General features: G+C 38.2%; 1 protein-coding gene across 1 annotated transcript; it reads left to right on the forward strand.

The window, feature by feature from the left end:
• Positions 1–807: 807 nt before the first annotated feature.
• Positions 808–13,369, forward strand: Rwdd3 (RWD domain containing 3). Its single transcript, XM_026409619.2, has 4 exons — positions 808–918; positions 10,438–10,925; positions 12,728–12,843; positions 12,942–13,369. Exons 1-4 carry the CDS (start codon positions 834–836, stop codon positions 13,054–13,056), a joined length of 804 nt encoding a protein of 267 aa, XP_026265404.2. The 5' UTR covers positions 808–833; the 3' UTR covers positions 13,057–13,369.
• The last annotated feature ends 1,886 nt before the right edge of the window (positions 13,370–15,255 follow it).

Consider the following 15,255-nt stretch of genomic DNA (forward strand, 5'->3'; position numbering starts at 1 on the left):
TTTATTTGCAAAATAATACCACTGAAAAGCTAGCATTTGCTAGTGTTTACACGCTTGGATCATCCCTCTGAAGGCCAAGGAGTCCCATTGACCTTTCAGCAGGACTGTTCTCTGAAGGTAGAAGACAAAAGGAAAACACTACGACTGTGCTCCCAGAACTTTGGGCATAATTCCCCATAAAGTGCCGGGCGGGGAGGTTCCATTCGCCCCTTCTGCACCCTTTAAGCAAAAGAGGTCCCAGGAACTGGGCCTTGTCCAGAGTCTCACTGCCAGTGTCATTTGGGCATCCTGGAGGTTGTCACTAACTTGGCAGTTTCCCGGGATTTCCAGACTGCCTGGGTCACTAAGAGTTCCAGGAGAATGTAGAATTTCATGTATTTTGTTCACTGCGGGATCTTTGAAACGGTTCAAGAGCCAGACACTTAGTGCAAAGGGCTAACCTTTTCTTGCCAGTTTGTTTTCTTTCTCTTTTTACAAAGTTATGTTTGACACTGTGCATCCCAATCTCAGCAGCTCAATGAGAGAGCCGGTGTGTTCAGAGCCTGAGGCTAAAGCTAGAGGACCTGGGGCTCGTCGGCCAGGGCCAGGAAAGCATCAAGTGGGCTGGGCAGTCATCTCTGGCAGAAACCCTGAAGCGGGCCCTAGGCCGCCGAAAAACTCCCCAAAGCAGAGGCGAGCCGCCCTGGGGAGTCCAGGGGCCGAGGCTTGTGGGCGGAGCTTCCCCGGCCGGCTGCGGAGGCGGGGCGCCCCCAGGTGGCCGCGCGGCCGCGTAGCTCCCCACCCGAGTCCGCGTTGGCGGAAGGGGAGGTACCGAGTTCGCAGGCCGCGTGAACATGGCGGATTCTGTGCGGGAGGAGCTCCTGGCCCTGGCCGCGATTTACTGCGGGCCCCACGAGTGGGAGGTGCTGAGCCGCTCAGGTGACTACCCCCGCGCCCGAGGGATGAGCGCCCTCAGACTGGGGCCGCGGCCCTGTCCTTCCCCCTCGGGGGTCTGGGCACCCCGCCCGGGTCCTCAGTTGGGAACCGGGTTATCGGAAGGATGGAGTGACACGCACCCGGCGACTGCGGTTGTGTGGGAGCAGGCTGGCGTGTGAGGCGACCTCCCCCCAAAACGTGAATGGTGTGGCGTAGCCTTGAGGCGCGCCGCTGCGGGCGCCCCCGTGCGTCCTGTCCCCCACGCTGGGCATCCAGACCTCCTGACGTCCGCCAGCTGGGGCCTCCCTGGAGGGCGCTGCCCACGCTCTTCCTGGCAGGCCGTCCACGTGTCCTCGTCCTCTTAGACACCTGTGCTGCCCCCCCCCCAATCCAGTTCCCTCATTTCCCTTAATCCATTTCCTTCATAAATCCTATGCATTATACCCTTGACCTCACTCACCACAGCTTAACACTAGATCGGTATTTGGTTGTCATAAATTGAACAAGAGCAGAGACCCTGTCTGGTAAGCTTGAACCTCAGAGCAGCTAGAACATTACCCAACATAGGGTAGATAGTCAACAAATGTTTGTTGAATGACTTTTGAATTACCCCAGTGCTAAGCCCTAACCTTATTATTATTTTTTAATATTTATTTTTTAGTTTTAGGTGGACATAATATCTTTATTTTACATTTATGTGGTGCTGAGGATCGAACCCAGTGCCTCACACATGTCAGGGGAGCACTGTACCACTGAGCCACCATCCCAGCCCCTGTAACCTTATTCTTATATTTCTGAATTGGTTGCTTTTCGCGTACTTTTTCTAGTCAGCTGAAAGTGGTTGCTAGTTACAGGCTTTTGGGGGTGCCTTAATCATTCAGCCCACATTTATTTCCCTGCTCCTTGCAGACATCAACAGGGCACCATTCTGTCCCATAGGAGTTTACAGTCTGCAAATCTTTTTTTAAAAATCCTAAATATATATATGTTTGTAGTTGTAGATGGACAGAATGCCTTTATTTTATTTATGTTTATGTGGTGCTGGGAATCCAACCTAGTGCCTCACACATGCTAGGCAAGCACTCTGCCACTGAGCTGCAGTCCCAGCCCTACTGTTTTTTTTTTTTTTTAATAAGAGCAAAACTCATTCCATTTCTGACTTAGCTTCTATTAAGTAAGAAAAACAAAACAAAATAAACAAACAAAAAAAAGACCACAAAAAACCCTGCCATTTCAGAGAAAGTATGGTGATGCAGATAATTGTCAATTTTTATTTAACTTTAAAATATGTACCGTTTTAGGTGCATAGGATCTATCCTTCTAATGTTGAAATTGATTTCCTGACCATAAATTGGTTGACCTTTAAGCAGGTAAAATATGTTTTCTCAAGTATATGAGAAATCTAGGGTTAAGATCGTTTTTACATTTTTCTGGGATGTGTTATTCATCCACAGGGAGGAAGTTTGCTCCCTTTTATTTATTCCTTCTTGCATCTGCCCATCTGAACACAATCATGGAGCATTGTTATATTCCAGATAGTATGAAACCATAGAGCTGCCTTCTTTTTAGTTCCTAAATCTGTCTTATATCTTTTTGAAGCAACTCTTTAAAATCCATATATGAATGGATTTATTCCCTTGTAATGTTGTCTTGTCACCCCTCTTCTGATTGAGTGGCATTTCTAATTCTTCATCTCCCTCTATTAATAATTACTCCTGCCTGAGGCAGCTATTTGAAGAGATCATTAGTTATTCCAAATTCCTTTATTATGGTTCAGGTGGGAATATCTTTAAAATGAACCTGTGATGTCCCATCATACCTTAAATATGTGGTAGTGGTCTGCAGTATGAATCCATTGAGCATTAAACACTGCTGGCAGGCCAGAGAAAAACCCCCAAAAGTAAATGCTGAAAGAAAGCAAGCAGTTTCCTAATAGTGAGAACACTGTGGACCCTTTATCTGCTGTTAAATTGAGCATGACTTTGAAGCCATGCCTCCTAATTAATTTAATTCAGTGTTCTGGCATCAATAAGTAATTGAATTATAAAAGAATTCAGTGTAACAACTTAGGACATTTTGTTGCTGAAAGGTTCATTGGAGGGTAGAACAATTCAGTGGTTGAAATAGGAATGTTGGATGCTCATAACTGGGAGTTAAGGGTAAGGTAAGTACTTCTTTAACAGACTACAATAAACATGCAGCAGGCTCTGCTGTCAGTGCTACTTGTCAGTTTGGGTTGGAGGATGTAACAGTCTGAATCCCATCAATTCATGGCCTCCTACAAATAAACTGTTGCCAGTGGGGTCAGGAGAGCATTGTAGGGGGTCAGCTGTTGAGGCTTAAGGTTGAAGAGGCTGAATAATTGGATTCTGTATAGCTAGGTTAATTTATGCTAAGAATTTAGAGGATCTATCTACATTTTTGCCTCTACAGTGGTTATATAAGCCCATAGTAAGGAGGCAGGAGTTCTAACAACTCCACACTCCTAGCTATGGGAGAGGGATAAGAGTAGGCCAAATCAGAGAGATTCTATCCCTCTCTGTGCCGTGTAGATAGCCAGATGCCATGTTTAATGTGGCCACCTACTATCGTTCTGATACTTTCAGTGCATCTTACTTGATGAGAAGCACTCTTAGCCTTATTTGCAGAGAAGAGAACTATGCTTAGAGTGGTTAAATAACCACCAGGCTTCACAATGTATAAACCTTCACATGGCCTCATGATCCCTGGTAGAGATGGGGCTGCTGTGTCAGGAAAACTGTTCTAAGGAAGCAAAGAAACACTTGTTCAGAAAGAGAGGGCACAAATAAGCACCCAGAGAAAAGGCATGGATGGGATCCAACCTATGTTCAGAACAGTGAGGAAGGGGAGTATGTGTGCATACATGTGTGCAGGCACCTGAAATAGGTAAGTGGCATTGTTATATATCTTCGTTTTCCTGATGGGTTCACATAGATTATATTGCTATAGTCAGTGCTCATTACATATAGGAGTTGCATTTTTGAAAGCCATCTCACAGATCATAAAGTTGTAAAATGGAAAGTGTATAAACCCAATATTTGCACAGTAGCTTCAGAGTGTATTTTTATATTTTGTTAATGGTAATGTTCAAATTGGATTCAACTGTCTTGCAAAATGAATCATGACTGTCACTCACTGACCCCTCTCAGAATTGTTCAGTTGTTTCCTGCTGATTGTCGGAACTGAACTCACTCTGTAAAAGCAATTCAGCCTTGAACTTCACTTCTAAAGAATGGGATGCCCCTTTTACCTTCATTTCTTTTTAGTTTTTTAGTCTCTTGTAACCATATTTTAAGCATATGTGAAATCCAGCAGAAGCATAAGACAGTCATTTATGTATGCCTACTTGTAATTAGCTGCCTGGTAGTAAGAGGAAAGAAAAACTTGTCACATGAAATGAGAAGGTGCTGGAGAGTTCTTAGTGGTTTTCTACACAAAGTCTTACTCTGATGTAATATAAAAATTGCAAACAACAACAACAAACAACAACATAACAACAGCAAGTATAGGAAATATCAGCTACATATGATATGTAAATGATTTCTTAATGGGCTATAAGTGAATCTAAAGAACTTGTTTTCTTAAGTGTCTTCTGTGATTAGACTATATTCATTGAGTTTCTGCTGTGTGTTATACACCTATGAAGCAGAGAGAAACCTTAAAAATAGCTTTAGTGTGGAATTAGGGTTCAGTTCTGTTTCTCTAGCTTGGAATTCTCTGGTTTGGAGCATAATTTCTTTCATGTATTTGTAAAGAAGGTTAAAGTTTAAAACATATTTCGGTTTGTATTTTAGTTATAAAGTTGATACATTTATTATAAGACAGAGTGACTTATAAAAAACAACTAGCAAATATTTATATGAACTTTAACCAGAAGGAAAGACCTATATCTTTGGGTAGAGTTTTGAGAATGGATGAAAATAACCTTTGAACCTGTGAAAATTAGTTTGGTAGGGCAAGCATAAGTTCTGTAGGGTATATTGAGAACAATATTTGTGAGTTATAATGAGTTTTGGGAACCAGGGAGGGGAAGAGATTAACATTAGATGTAGAGCACAATTAGTTTTCTGTTAACCAAGAGTGTTTAGCAGTTCCTAAACTTTTAATAATCTTAAAGCGAATAGGGGACAACCTTGTTTTCTTTTATTAGTAAACATTTTTTAAAAATTAAGACTACAGTGCATGTGATATGTGAAAAATTCAGGAGAAAAATGAGCATATTTAGTTGCTTTTATAAACAAAGGCAGATGAGAAATGAAAGGGTAAGATATATAATTCTAGGATTTTTAGGAGAAAATGAGTTTTTAAAAGATTATATAATTTTATTACCACATTAAATATAAGCAGAATGAAATGTGTTATTGGGATTTTCATTTTCTTATAGAGATAACATCATTTTGTGTGGTTAACTTTGCAGCTACTGTGTGTATGTGGGGGGGAGATTAACCAAGGAGACCAATTTGGAAGAATGTTAAAATTTTCCAACTCCTACAGGAATTAAAATTGTTTTTCTTCTGAACATATGCATTATAAATAATAGTTCCATAATTTGTATGAAGTCAGGGTTTTTCCCCCATTGCCATTATCTTTGCTGACTAGGACCAGAAAATAACAGAAAAATGAAAACTGGTAAGGATTTACATGGTTGGCTCAATATCCTTTCAAGCCTGTTTCCCTGGGCTGTCTGGGACTGTCAGTTCATGCACTGTGCAGGGACAGGTGGTTATTTATATGGCAGGGTTGGAGAATTCTCTGGGCTTTTGTATTTTGCTCACAAGAGGGAAAAGCTTGCCTTGAAGGCCACAGATATTATGTTAATTTTCTATGACTGCTGTAACAAATAACCAAAAATAGTTTATATATTTAAATTTTTAATTAAAATTAAATTAATTGGTCACGAATCCAAGATCATTTCCACTGGGCTGAAATCAAATTGTTGCCGGGGAATCTGTTTCCCTACCTTTCCCAGGCTTTAGAGCTGTGTTCTTTGTGTTCCTTGGCTTATGGCCCCTTCATCCACCTTCAAATCCTGCTGCATAGTATCATGCTTCTGTGCTTGCATTGCCTTCTTCCGTGATAAAATATTCCTCCACTTTTCCATTATAAGGACACTTGTGGTCATTTAGGGTCATAAGTGAACAATCCATGGTAATTCTCCATTTCAGGATCTTTAATTTAATCACATCTTCAAAGACCTTTTTACTTTTAAGGTAACACATTCACATGTTCTGGAGAATAGAATGCACACATCTTTGGGTCTGTTATTTAGCCTGTCACAGATACCAAGGATTTTATACCTGTGAGATTCATGATTATAAGCTACTCACATAATTCCAAGCATATAACTGTAACTATAAAAACTATAAAAATTTAAAAATCCACACTACTACCTTTCCTCCATAGTAACTGTTTAAAAAGAAAACTGAGATATTTTAGTGGTGGTGAAAATGTTAATTTGGTTCAACCATAATGATCAGGGCCAAATGCCATGACAAATTCAAAGTACCATGGACCTCATATGGTGAGTGTTAGGTGCTGTGGAGGTTGACAAGATTCTAGTAGACCACAAAGTAAGGGGTCTTTTTGAAAGATTGGGAAGCCAGAGACTGTGTTCAAATTATTGCATAAAATGGGTAGTTGAAGTAAGAAGTGAGGAGAGAAATTTAGAGTTGCAGGCTGGCCCTCGGTGTTGGGCGGAGGAATTTGAAATTTGTTTGTCAGACTGGTACAGACTGGTAATTTTGTGTAGGGTGAGGCAGGAGTTGAGAAGACCAGTGTTGCAGAAACCAGAGAAAGGCCTGAAGTAGGAGGGTGGTAATGCAAATGGAGAGAGAGAAATTAGGAAGAACTTGTGATGAGAGTTTGGCAGTTAAATGTTAAGTATGAAACAAGGAACGGGGCAGAAGAGCTAATGGTGAATTTAAGATTCCAAGCCTGGATAGTTGGAAAAAAAGACCGTTTTGTGGAATTATGCTTTACAGAATATCTGTGCATTTAGGAATTTAGGAAAAGAAGATAAAGCATTGAAGACATGAGTAGAGGTATCTGGGAGGTAAGGGAAGACAGAGTTTTAGAAGAGCAATACAGAGGTTCAGATCCTGCAGAAGGGTAGAGTACAATAAAGGCTATAAAGTGTAGCTATGTCAGGGTCCCCAGATCACCTTCAGATTTCATGATTTGCAAGAAGGACCTGCAGAACTCAGAAATACTGTTTCACTCAGGGTTGCAGTTTATTACCGCAAAAAGATACAGACCAAAACCAGCATAGAGAAAAGGTGAGTGGAATGAAGCCCAAGATAAACCAGAAGCAAGCTTCCAGGTGTCCTCTTCCAGTGGAATCACACAGATATGTGAAATTGTCAAAGTAATAATGTGAAATACATGACAAATGTTGCCAACCAGAAAAGCTCCCTTGAGCCCTGATGTCCATAGTTTGTACTGGGCTCAATCATGTAGGCATGTAGCACCTGTGTGACTGACTTCAGCTACTCACACTCCAGCCTCTAGAGCAAGAAGAGTTACCATAAATCACATTAGTAGCATAATCCGTTTAATCAAACTGGGACCAAGTGGCCTAAGGCCTCAGGCATATACAAAGAACTCTGATCAGGCAGAAGTAATATTACAAGGACTGGGAGCTCATGGCTTCAGGGCTAGCCATGGGCCAGTCTTAAAGACAGACCTTAGGAATATACAGGGTTTGAGCAACTCAGGCCAGTTGATGCACAATAGCAATTAGAAGGGCATCAGTAATGTTTAGGAATGGAGCTTCAGGGATAAGTGATGTTGGAAATCATAGTGCAAGTAGTTATAGAAAGACTGGTTTGTGGGAAAATGGATGCAATTGGTGAGAATTATATTTTACAAAGACTAAGAAGGGACAGAGAAAGGTCTGTAGATTAAAGGAATTAGTAGCATCAAATTTTTTTCTTTTTTTGTGTGTGAAGCAAGGAAAAGATCACTATTTTGTAAGCAGGAGGAAGGAAACAGAGGGAGGGTTAGAAAATTCAAGCATAAGAAGTGACAATGATTGGAACAATGTCTTAGAGATAGTAGGTTTCCTGTGGAAGGGAGAAAAGTAAAAATGAGAGAGCGGGGTGGTGAGGGGAAAAATATACATTATGTAGTGGCGAAACAGTTTGTAAGAAGCAGTAACATCTGTAGAGCTGGGTCAGGAGCACACTGCCATGGTTCAGCTGGTAGGGAGGCAATGACCCACATGGAGTTAGCATTGCTCACTGCACAGCAGGTGGCATGGAGGTTTGTCCCCATGTCCAGGGTCATATGAGGTGGGCCCAGGTGAACATGTACACACAGTGGATCTTTGTCACAGCTGAGGGACACTGAGCTTAGGAAGTCTCCATTCTTGAGGAGATAGATGTTTACCCTGGTTTAAACATTACATACACAATATGTACAACAATCACAAATATCACATGGTACCCCATAAATATGTACAATTCATTATTTTTTATCTATCAGGTAAAAATCAATTAAAAAATCCTCCAATCTTAAAAGGGATTTCTAACAATTTTGTTCAACCTTTGTCCTGAAAGACTACATAATCTTTGTTGTATTGGTCACTAAACAAATCTGCCTTCTGATCAGGAGGGAGAAACTCTTTAGTTTCCAAGGCTGTCTTTTATGCAATGATAGCAATGCCTTTTGCTTAGAAGACATTTGGAGATGACAGACAATGGAGAATTATCTCCTGATGTGCGCGTGCGCACACACACACACACACACACACACACACACACAATGATGTGTGTATAAATTATAGGTGTATATGTGTATTTATAAGTAGAGACTTTTTTAGGTGTAGAAGAGGAGTCCAGAAGGGTCACTTTGGATAGGTACACTCTTTTATATTCTGAAGCACTAGGTTGAGTCAATGTGATAGGATTTGAGTCTTGGCCATCATTTTTTCCTTGGAGACCAGGACAGTGCCTGGGGCTTGATAGGTGCTCAGTGAATTTTTGTTAAATGATGAATGAATGAAAATCTTCAGAAATTATATCTCCCTATTGAGAGAGAATGTGGACTCCCTATAGTTCCTGGAGTTTATTCAGCCTAAGTGTCATGTTTTTTGCAGGTCTATTTAGAACATCCATTTCCAATACTAAAATGTATTAATCTAACTGATGTGTAGGGAGCCTACTTGATTAAATAAAGTATATATACACACACACACGCATATAAAAGTAAGTAACTCAATGAAAGAAAGAAGAGTTTAGAGAAATATGATAGATTTTAGAGGAATTTACCCTGTTAGGTTTAGGAAAATTTTTTCTTTAGTCCTCATTTTACTTATGTCATACAAATTTAAATTGTGAATATGGTCTTTATAATGGTTACTGCCTGTGTTTCTGGGTGATGTTCTAAAATAGTCGTTCTCTGCAGCTGGTACTGACGTCTATTAAAGAAAAACTCTGTGAAACAGATGTACTTGGTCCTATATGAATCAGTGTCTGTAACAACAGTTTTTATACACATGGAATCAGATGGCTAGGAAGCAATTTTAATGTTCTGTTAGGTTCTTTAAAATGGGGATAGATTCAGGTTTCAGTTGTTGAGGCTGTTAAGCAGCAACCCAGGTATGAAAATGAGAAAGATTTGACTGTTTCCCTTGTGAAGAAGAATAAAACAAGGGTATATGGACAAAGAAGTAGGTACAGAGGCAAGTTCCCCTCAAAGAGATTCATTTGCACCTTGTTCTGTTCTCTGCTCTTCTGATCTGTGCGCTTCTGCCCCCTGCAAAATGAATCAGCCTGACATTTATCAGCTTTTTGAAAAGTGGGGTGAAGTGGTGTGGAACAACATATCAGAGGGGTGAAGCCGAGCAAATCTGAAAGAGAACGGAATATTTTATCTCATATCCTATGTGTGCTTACCCCCTCCCTTCTTCAGGAGCCAGAAGAGGTTGAATTGATGCCCACTCAATTTCAGTTCATCTTGCTACCTTCATGTTATTCTGCTTCTAATACATATGAAATAAGAAAAGAGTGGTTCCAGGCAGCTACAGTGTCACACACAGTCACTGGTTTCTCTGTAACCCTGACACCATACAGGATTCCAGGGTGACTCAACCACAAAATGATCTTCAGTGGATTTAGTATATAACTTTGTATTAAATTACTGATTTTATATATACTTGGTACTGTTTCTTTGAAAGTTCATGAGTTTATTAGTGATTTTCAGAATTATAAATTAGGCCTGACTACAAAAAAACTTTTTTGGTAACTTATTAAACATGGGTGATTGTAAGTATAAGTTTCAGGTAAGTTCAGAGTGCTAGTATGCATGAATACATGAGTGTATGTGTGTGGTTGGAGGAAATCTACAAATTATGACTTTCTTAGTATTATGTGTCTCTTAAGAAAATAGCTCAGTGTTTTCCCATGAGAAATAAATCAACATTTGAAGCAAAAATTTAACTTGTTAGTATTCCATTCAAATTCAGTTATGCACAGCTAATGATTATTTTTGGATGCCTTCCAGAGACAGATGGAACCATTTTCAGAATTCACACAAAAGCTGAAGGACTTTTGAATACAGATATATCCTTAGAGTTGGTGTTCCATTTACCGGTCAGTTACCCTTTGTGTCTGCCTGGTATCTCCATTAACTCAAAACATCTGACCAGAGCCCAGTGTGTGACTATACAAGAGAAACTACTTGAGCAAGCAGAGAAGCTTTTGTCGGAACCTATGGTTCATGAACTGGTTCTTTGGATTCAGCAGAATCTCAGGCATATCCTCAATCAACCAGAAACTGGAAATGGCAGTGAAAAGTGTACTTTTTCAATGAGTACAACTGTGGATGATGGACTGTGGATTACTCTTTTACATTTAGATCACATGAGAGCAAGGACTAAATATATCAAAACCGTGGAGAAGTGGGCTTCAGATTTAAGTCTGACAGGAAGACTGATGTTCTTGGGTAAAATAATACTGATTTTACTACAAGGAGAAAGAAACAACATCAAGGTGCCAAAAAGTTAAATGTTAAACATGAATCTGATTATTTTCTGTTTCAAATGGTGTGTCTTTAAGTGTGTTTTATAACAATGGGGTAGATTAATCATTAAGATGCTTGTGCTTTCTCTATTACAACATTAATGGATCTTTATTTTCCTTTTTTTAGGAGTGTCTAACTCTTAATGGCAACTACAAACTTGCAGAGCTCAAAAGAATAAGTTAAGATTATATTTTAAAAATCATGCCACTTAATGAAAATGACAGGTTATAAAAAAATTCCTGTGGCACATATGTTTGTTTTTATAATTAGCCATGAGCCTCAACTTTATAAATGTGCACTAAAAGTTTGTGCATATTAATATTTCCTTCCATAGTTATGCACAGCAAGGTGTATATTTGTGGGTATTCTGCAAACTGTAACTTGCTTGCAGTTAAAAATACATTCTGACACTTTAATTTTGTATCTGTAATACCTGGAAAGAGAGGCTTGTCCCTTATAACCAAGATTTAGTGTTGGTAGAAGTAGAATCATTAGGACTGTCAGCCTGTCACCTCCCACCTCACTTCTGCTTTCCACCTGACTCGTCTCAGCAGCTGCTTTCAAAACCATCATCTTCAGATTTTTAAAGTTCTTATTCTAAACTCCTCTAACCCGTTTTATGAGAAACCAGACAAGGAAAACTGCTTATTATATTTTAAATCTTAAAAGAGCTACAAATCACTTAATAAGTTTTATACTTTCAGATAGTTTTATACTTTCAATGGTCAGGAGTAATTATAGTAGAATTTATTTAAAACAGATTTAGCGTGAACAGCCTGTAATCTTAAAGACTTGCAGAATAATGACTTCTTTTTTTCAAGATGGGCTGTTATCACAAAAGTCCATTGGCATTTAGTTAACTAGATTTCTGCTGGATTATATTAAGTAAAACAATAATTTAAATTTAATATATATCCTGGATTGGGGCCTGACCAGGAAATCATATTCTGAGGTGATTTGTAGTATATTTACAAACTTTGATCCTTTTGGGTGAAATACAAATTGACAGAATTGAATACAAATCTGTTCCTTGATCAAATTTACCCAAAAGGCTTTGATTATTCTTTAAGCCAGCTAAGACATATTAGGATAAATGCAGCTATTTTGCAGATGTTGTTACTCAGATTGAATCATTAATTAACAAGTGTTTATTCATACAACTTGAACTCTGTTAATGCAGAGAAGTGTTACTTTACTATTTTTTTAGTTATCTCTAAAATGTCATTCTATGTGAATTTTTGTGTTAAAATTTTATTGCCAGAATTGAGAATGTGCAGGTATGTTTATAGATGCCACCAATTTGGAATGGCAAGTGCCGTGTGTCTGATATTCCATTAGGATGCTGGATTAATAGTAATAATAGCAGTTACTTGTGTTCTTAAGTATATGCCAGGTGTTCCTATAAGCACTTTGTGTTATCTGATTTAATTGTCATAGCTTCCCTAGGAGGTAGATTCTGTTATTAATCCTATTTTATGGAGGAGGTTAACTGAGGCACAGAGAATTTAAATACTCAGCCTAGAGTCAGAGCTGGTAGACAGTTCAGTTTAGATTGAAATTTGAATAGTTTGTTTACATTACTCTTTACTTCTGCATTCAACAGAACATTATTCTACCCTGTGTGTAAAAACATCGTGTAGCTATCTTGCCGCTTGATTCTGAACGTACTCTTTAAGCATGATAATAAACCTGCAGGTTTATGGCTCCTTTAAAGCTAGGATTTTGAGATTCAGAGTAAGATATGTATTTAACATACTGATTTATCATTTAGGAGTACCTGATTCTTCAGAAAACCTCCAAAGTAGATGTGGACTCAAGTGGAAAGAAATGCAAAGAGAAAATGATTAGTGTACTGTTTGAAACAAAAGTACAGACGGAACACAAAAGGTATAATTTAGTACTATTGCAGATGGAAAAGCAACTGAATCGATAATTATACTCTGACAAATCTAGGCATATTCATGAGTTTCTCTTGTATAATGCAGGTTTCTGGCATTTGAAGTCAAAGAGTATTCAGCATTGGATGAGTTACAAAAGGATTTTGAAATCGCAGGACTTAAGAAGATTTTCTCTGAATTTGTACTTGGACTAGTAAAATGAAATGAACGACAGGAATCTTTTAAGTAAAGTGTTTTTTGTTGTTTTTGCATCAAATTTGGGGAGTGGCTAACTGAAATAGTTGTAAGAGAAAAATTTTAAACTTTCTCTTCACAGCAAAATTGTAGTAATTTCAGAAACAAAAGCCAGTTCTGTTTTAGGGAATATGAAACATGAAAAAAACCCATATATTCTAATCTTTGCCAAGGAAGGCTCGGTTCAATACATGGAACGTAAACTGAAAGATAAATAAAAAAAAAGTAGTGGTAAATAAGCCCTTGTTTTTATATAGAAAGTTTGTTTGGAACTATGCAATTTTCTGGCTAATTTGTAATTAAATTATTTTTTACAAAGGAGATTTGTTTTCATGTTTATTTTTTTCATGATTATATTTTTAACATTTGACCACGTTTTCCTCCATTCAGCTTATTATATCTGAAGCGTTGAGTGTTAAGAAAATACAACACTGATTTTTTTTCTATGTGTGGAATTGTATAAATTATTGTTTAAATCCAAACCAAAGCTGGTACAGTGGTGCACGCCTGTAATCCCAGTGGCTTGGCATTTGAAGGCAGGAGAATTGTGAGTTCAAAGCCACCCTCAGCAATGGTGAGGTGTAAGCAACTCAGTGAAACCCTGTCTCTAAATAAAATGCAAAACTTGGCTGGGGATGTGACTCAGTGGCTGAGTGCCCCTGAGTTCAATCCCCAGCACCCCCCCAAAAAAAAAAATACAAACCAAAGTTCTATAGAACCCGATGTACAGCTGATGTACAGTTGCTTTCTTTTGGGGTCCTAGAATAGCATGGTATTTGCTAGCTATGGACCTAGAGAATTGATTTAACTTAAAATTCTTATTTGGAAAATAAAATTTCTGGTTTTACATGGGGAAATATACTCACACAAAATGAACATGGCTTGCTGGATAGAAGAAATTATATGGAGATACTATTTTTTGTAATGATATCTTTAAGTCATGATAAAAATACCTTTTCTGATTTAAGGAGAAAGTCACAAAATAAAAGCTTGTATTAAAATATATAATGAAAAGGAAAGAGGGCATTGCATCTGAGAAAGGATATTTGTGTGCATGAAGCCACCTGGGCTTCTAAAATAAGAAGCTGAGTCATGGAAGAAAGGCCAAGCAAATTCTTCTTGCTACAACCTATGAAGTACAGTGATGTCATCATAAAATCATAACTAGTAGGGGAGAGAAGTGAGAAAAACATTATGGCATGCTGAGTGATATTTCTTGACAGTACAGTTCTGTGACCTTGATGGTTCAATGTGATTTTCTTATTTTTCAGGCACCTTTGTTATCAAATTATGTCTACTTATTAGTCATTTTATGGAGTTCTATTAATAAGAGGGTGTTTTCAGTTTACTTCTTTCCAGGTGTTTGTGATTTTTTTCCCTTGGAGAACTGGCAAATATAGATTGTTCCATGAGAAAAACCTATATATATGGTAAATTTACCCTACTTGTATGCAAAACTGAGAAGATAGGCTTAACCCCTTAATTTCATTTATTGTAGTTTTAGTGAAAATTAAAATAAGGAAAAGAACAGCATTGAGATTATTGACCATATGACTGAGATGAATGGAGGCAGATCATAATGTAATAACATTGAAGATTATTACCACAAGGCTGTAACAGTAGCAATAGTAGAAGATGGGATTTGAATTTTATAACAGTAGAATTTCTAGTCCTTTATTTTACCTTGATTCTTCTTTGCTTCAGTGACTTCCTGTCCCATGCTTTATGGTACTTCTTCAAACTTTTATCTTCAAATCTAACTCTGGAAGAGTTGGATCATGTGTGGGGTGGTGGCTCAGTGGTAGAGCACTTGTCTGGCACGTGTGAGGCATCTTGAGCACCACATGAAAAAAATACATAAAGTTAAAAAAAAGAGTTGGAAGAGGTCAAATGTTAGTAATGACTTTCTCCAACTTAATTTTATTTCTGTCTGCTAAAATTATGTAAAAAGTATTGGCTGTTTTTACTCTTTTAGACGTTTATATCAGTCACAAATAAAGATATATCAGAATGGAAAACTAAATTTTGACAGTGTTCAGTTTATAGACATTAAAATTGACCTTTGATTAAAAGAAAATTTAAAGTTATATACCAAAAAATTATAGGAATCTCTTTGGTATTTTTTAATTTTAGTGTCAAAGGAAGAGAATCTTAATTATTTCCATTG

The sequence above is a fragment of the Urocitellus parryii genome, chromosome 11 (genome assembly GCF_045843805.1).
Source record: "Urocitellus parryii isolate mUroPar1 chromosome 11, mUroPar1.hap1, whole genome shotgun sequence".
NCBI lineage: Eukaryota > Metazoa > Chordata > Mammalia > Rodentia > Sciuridae > Urocitellus > Urocitellus parryii.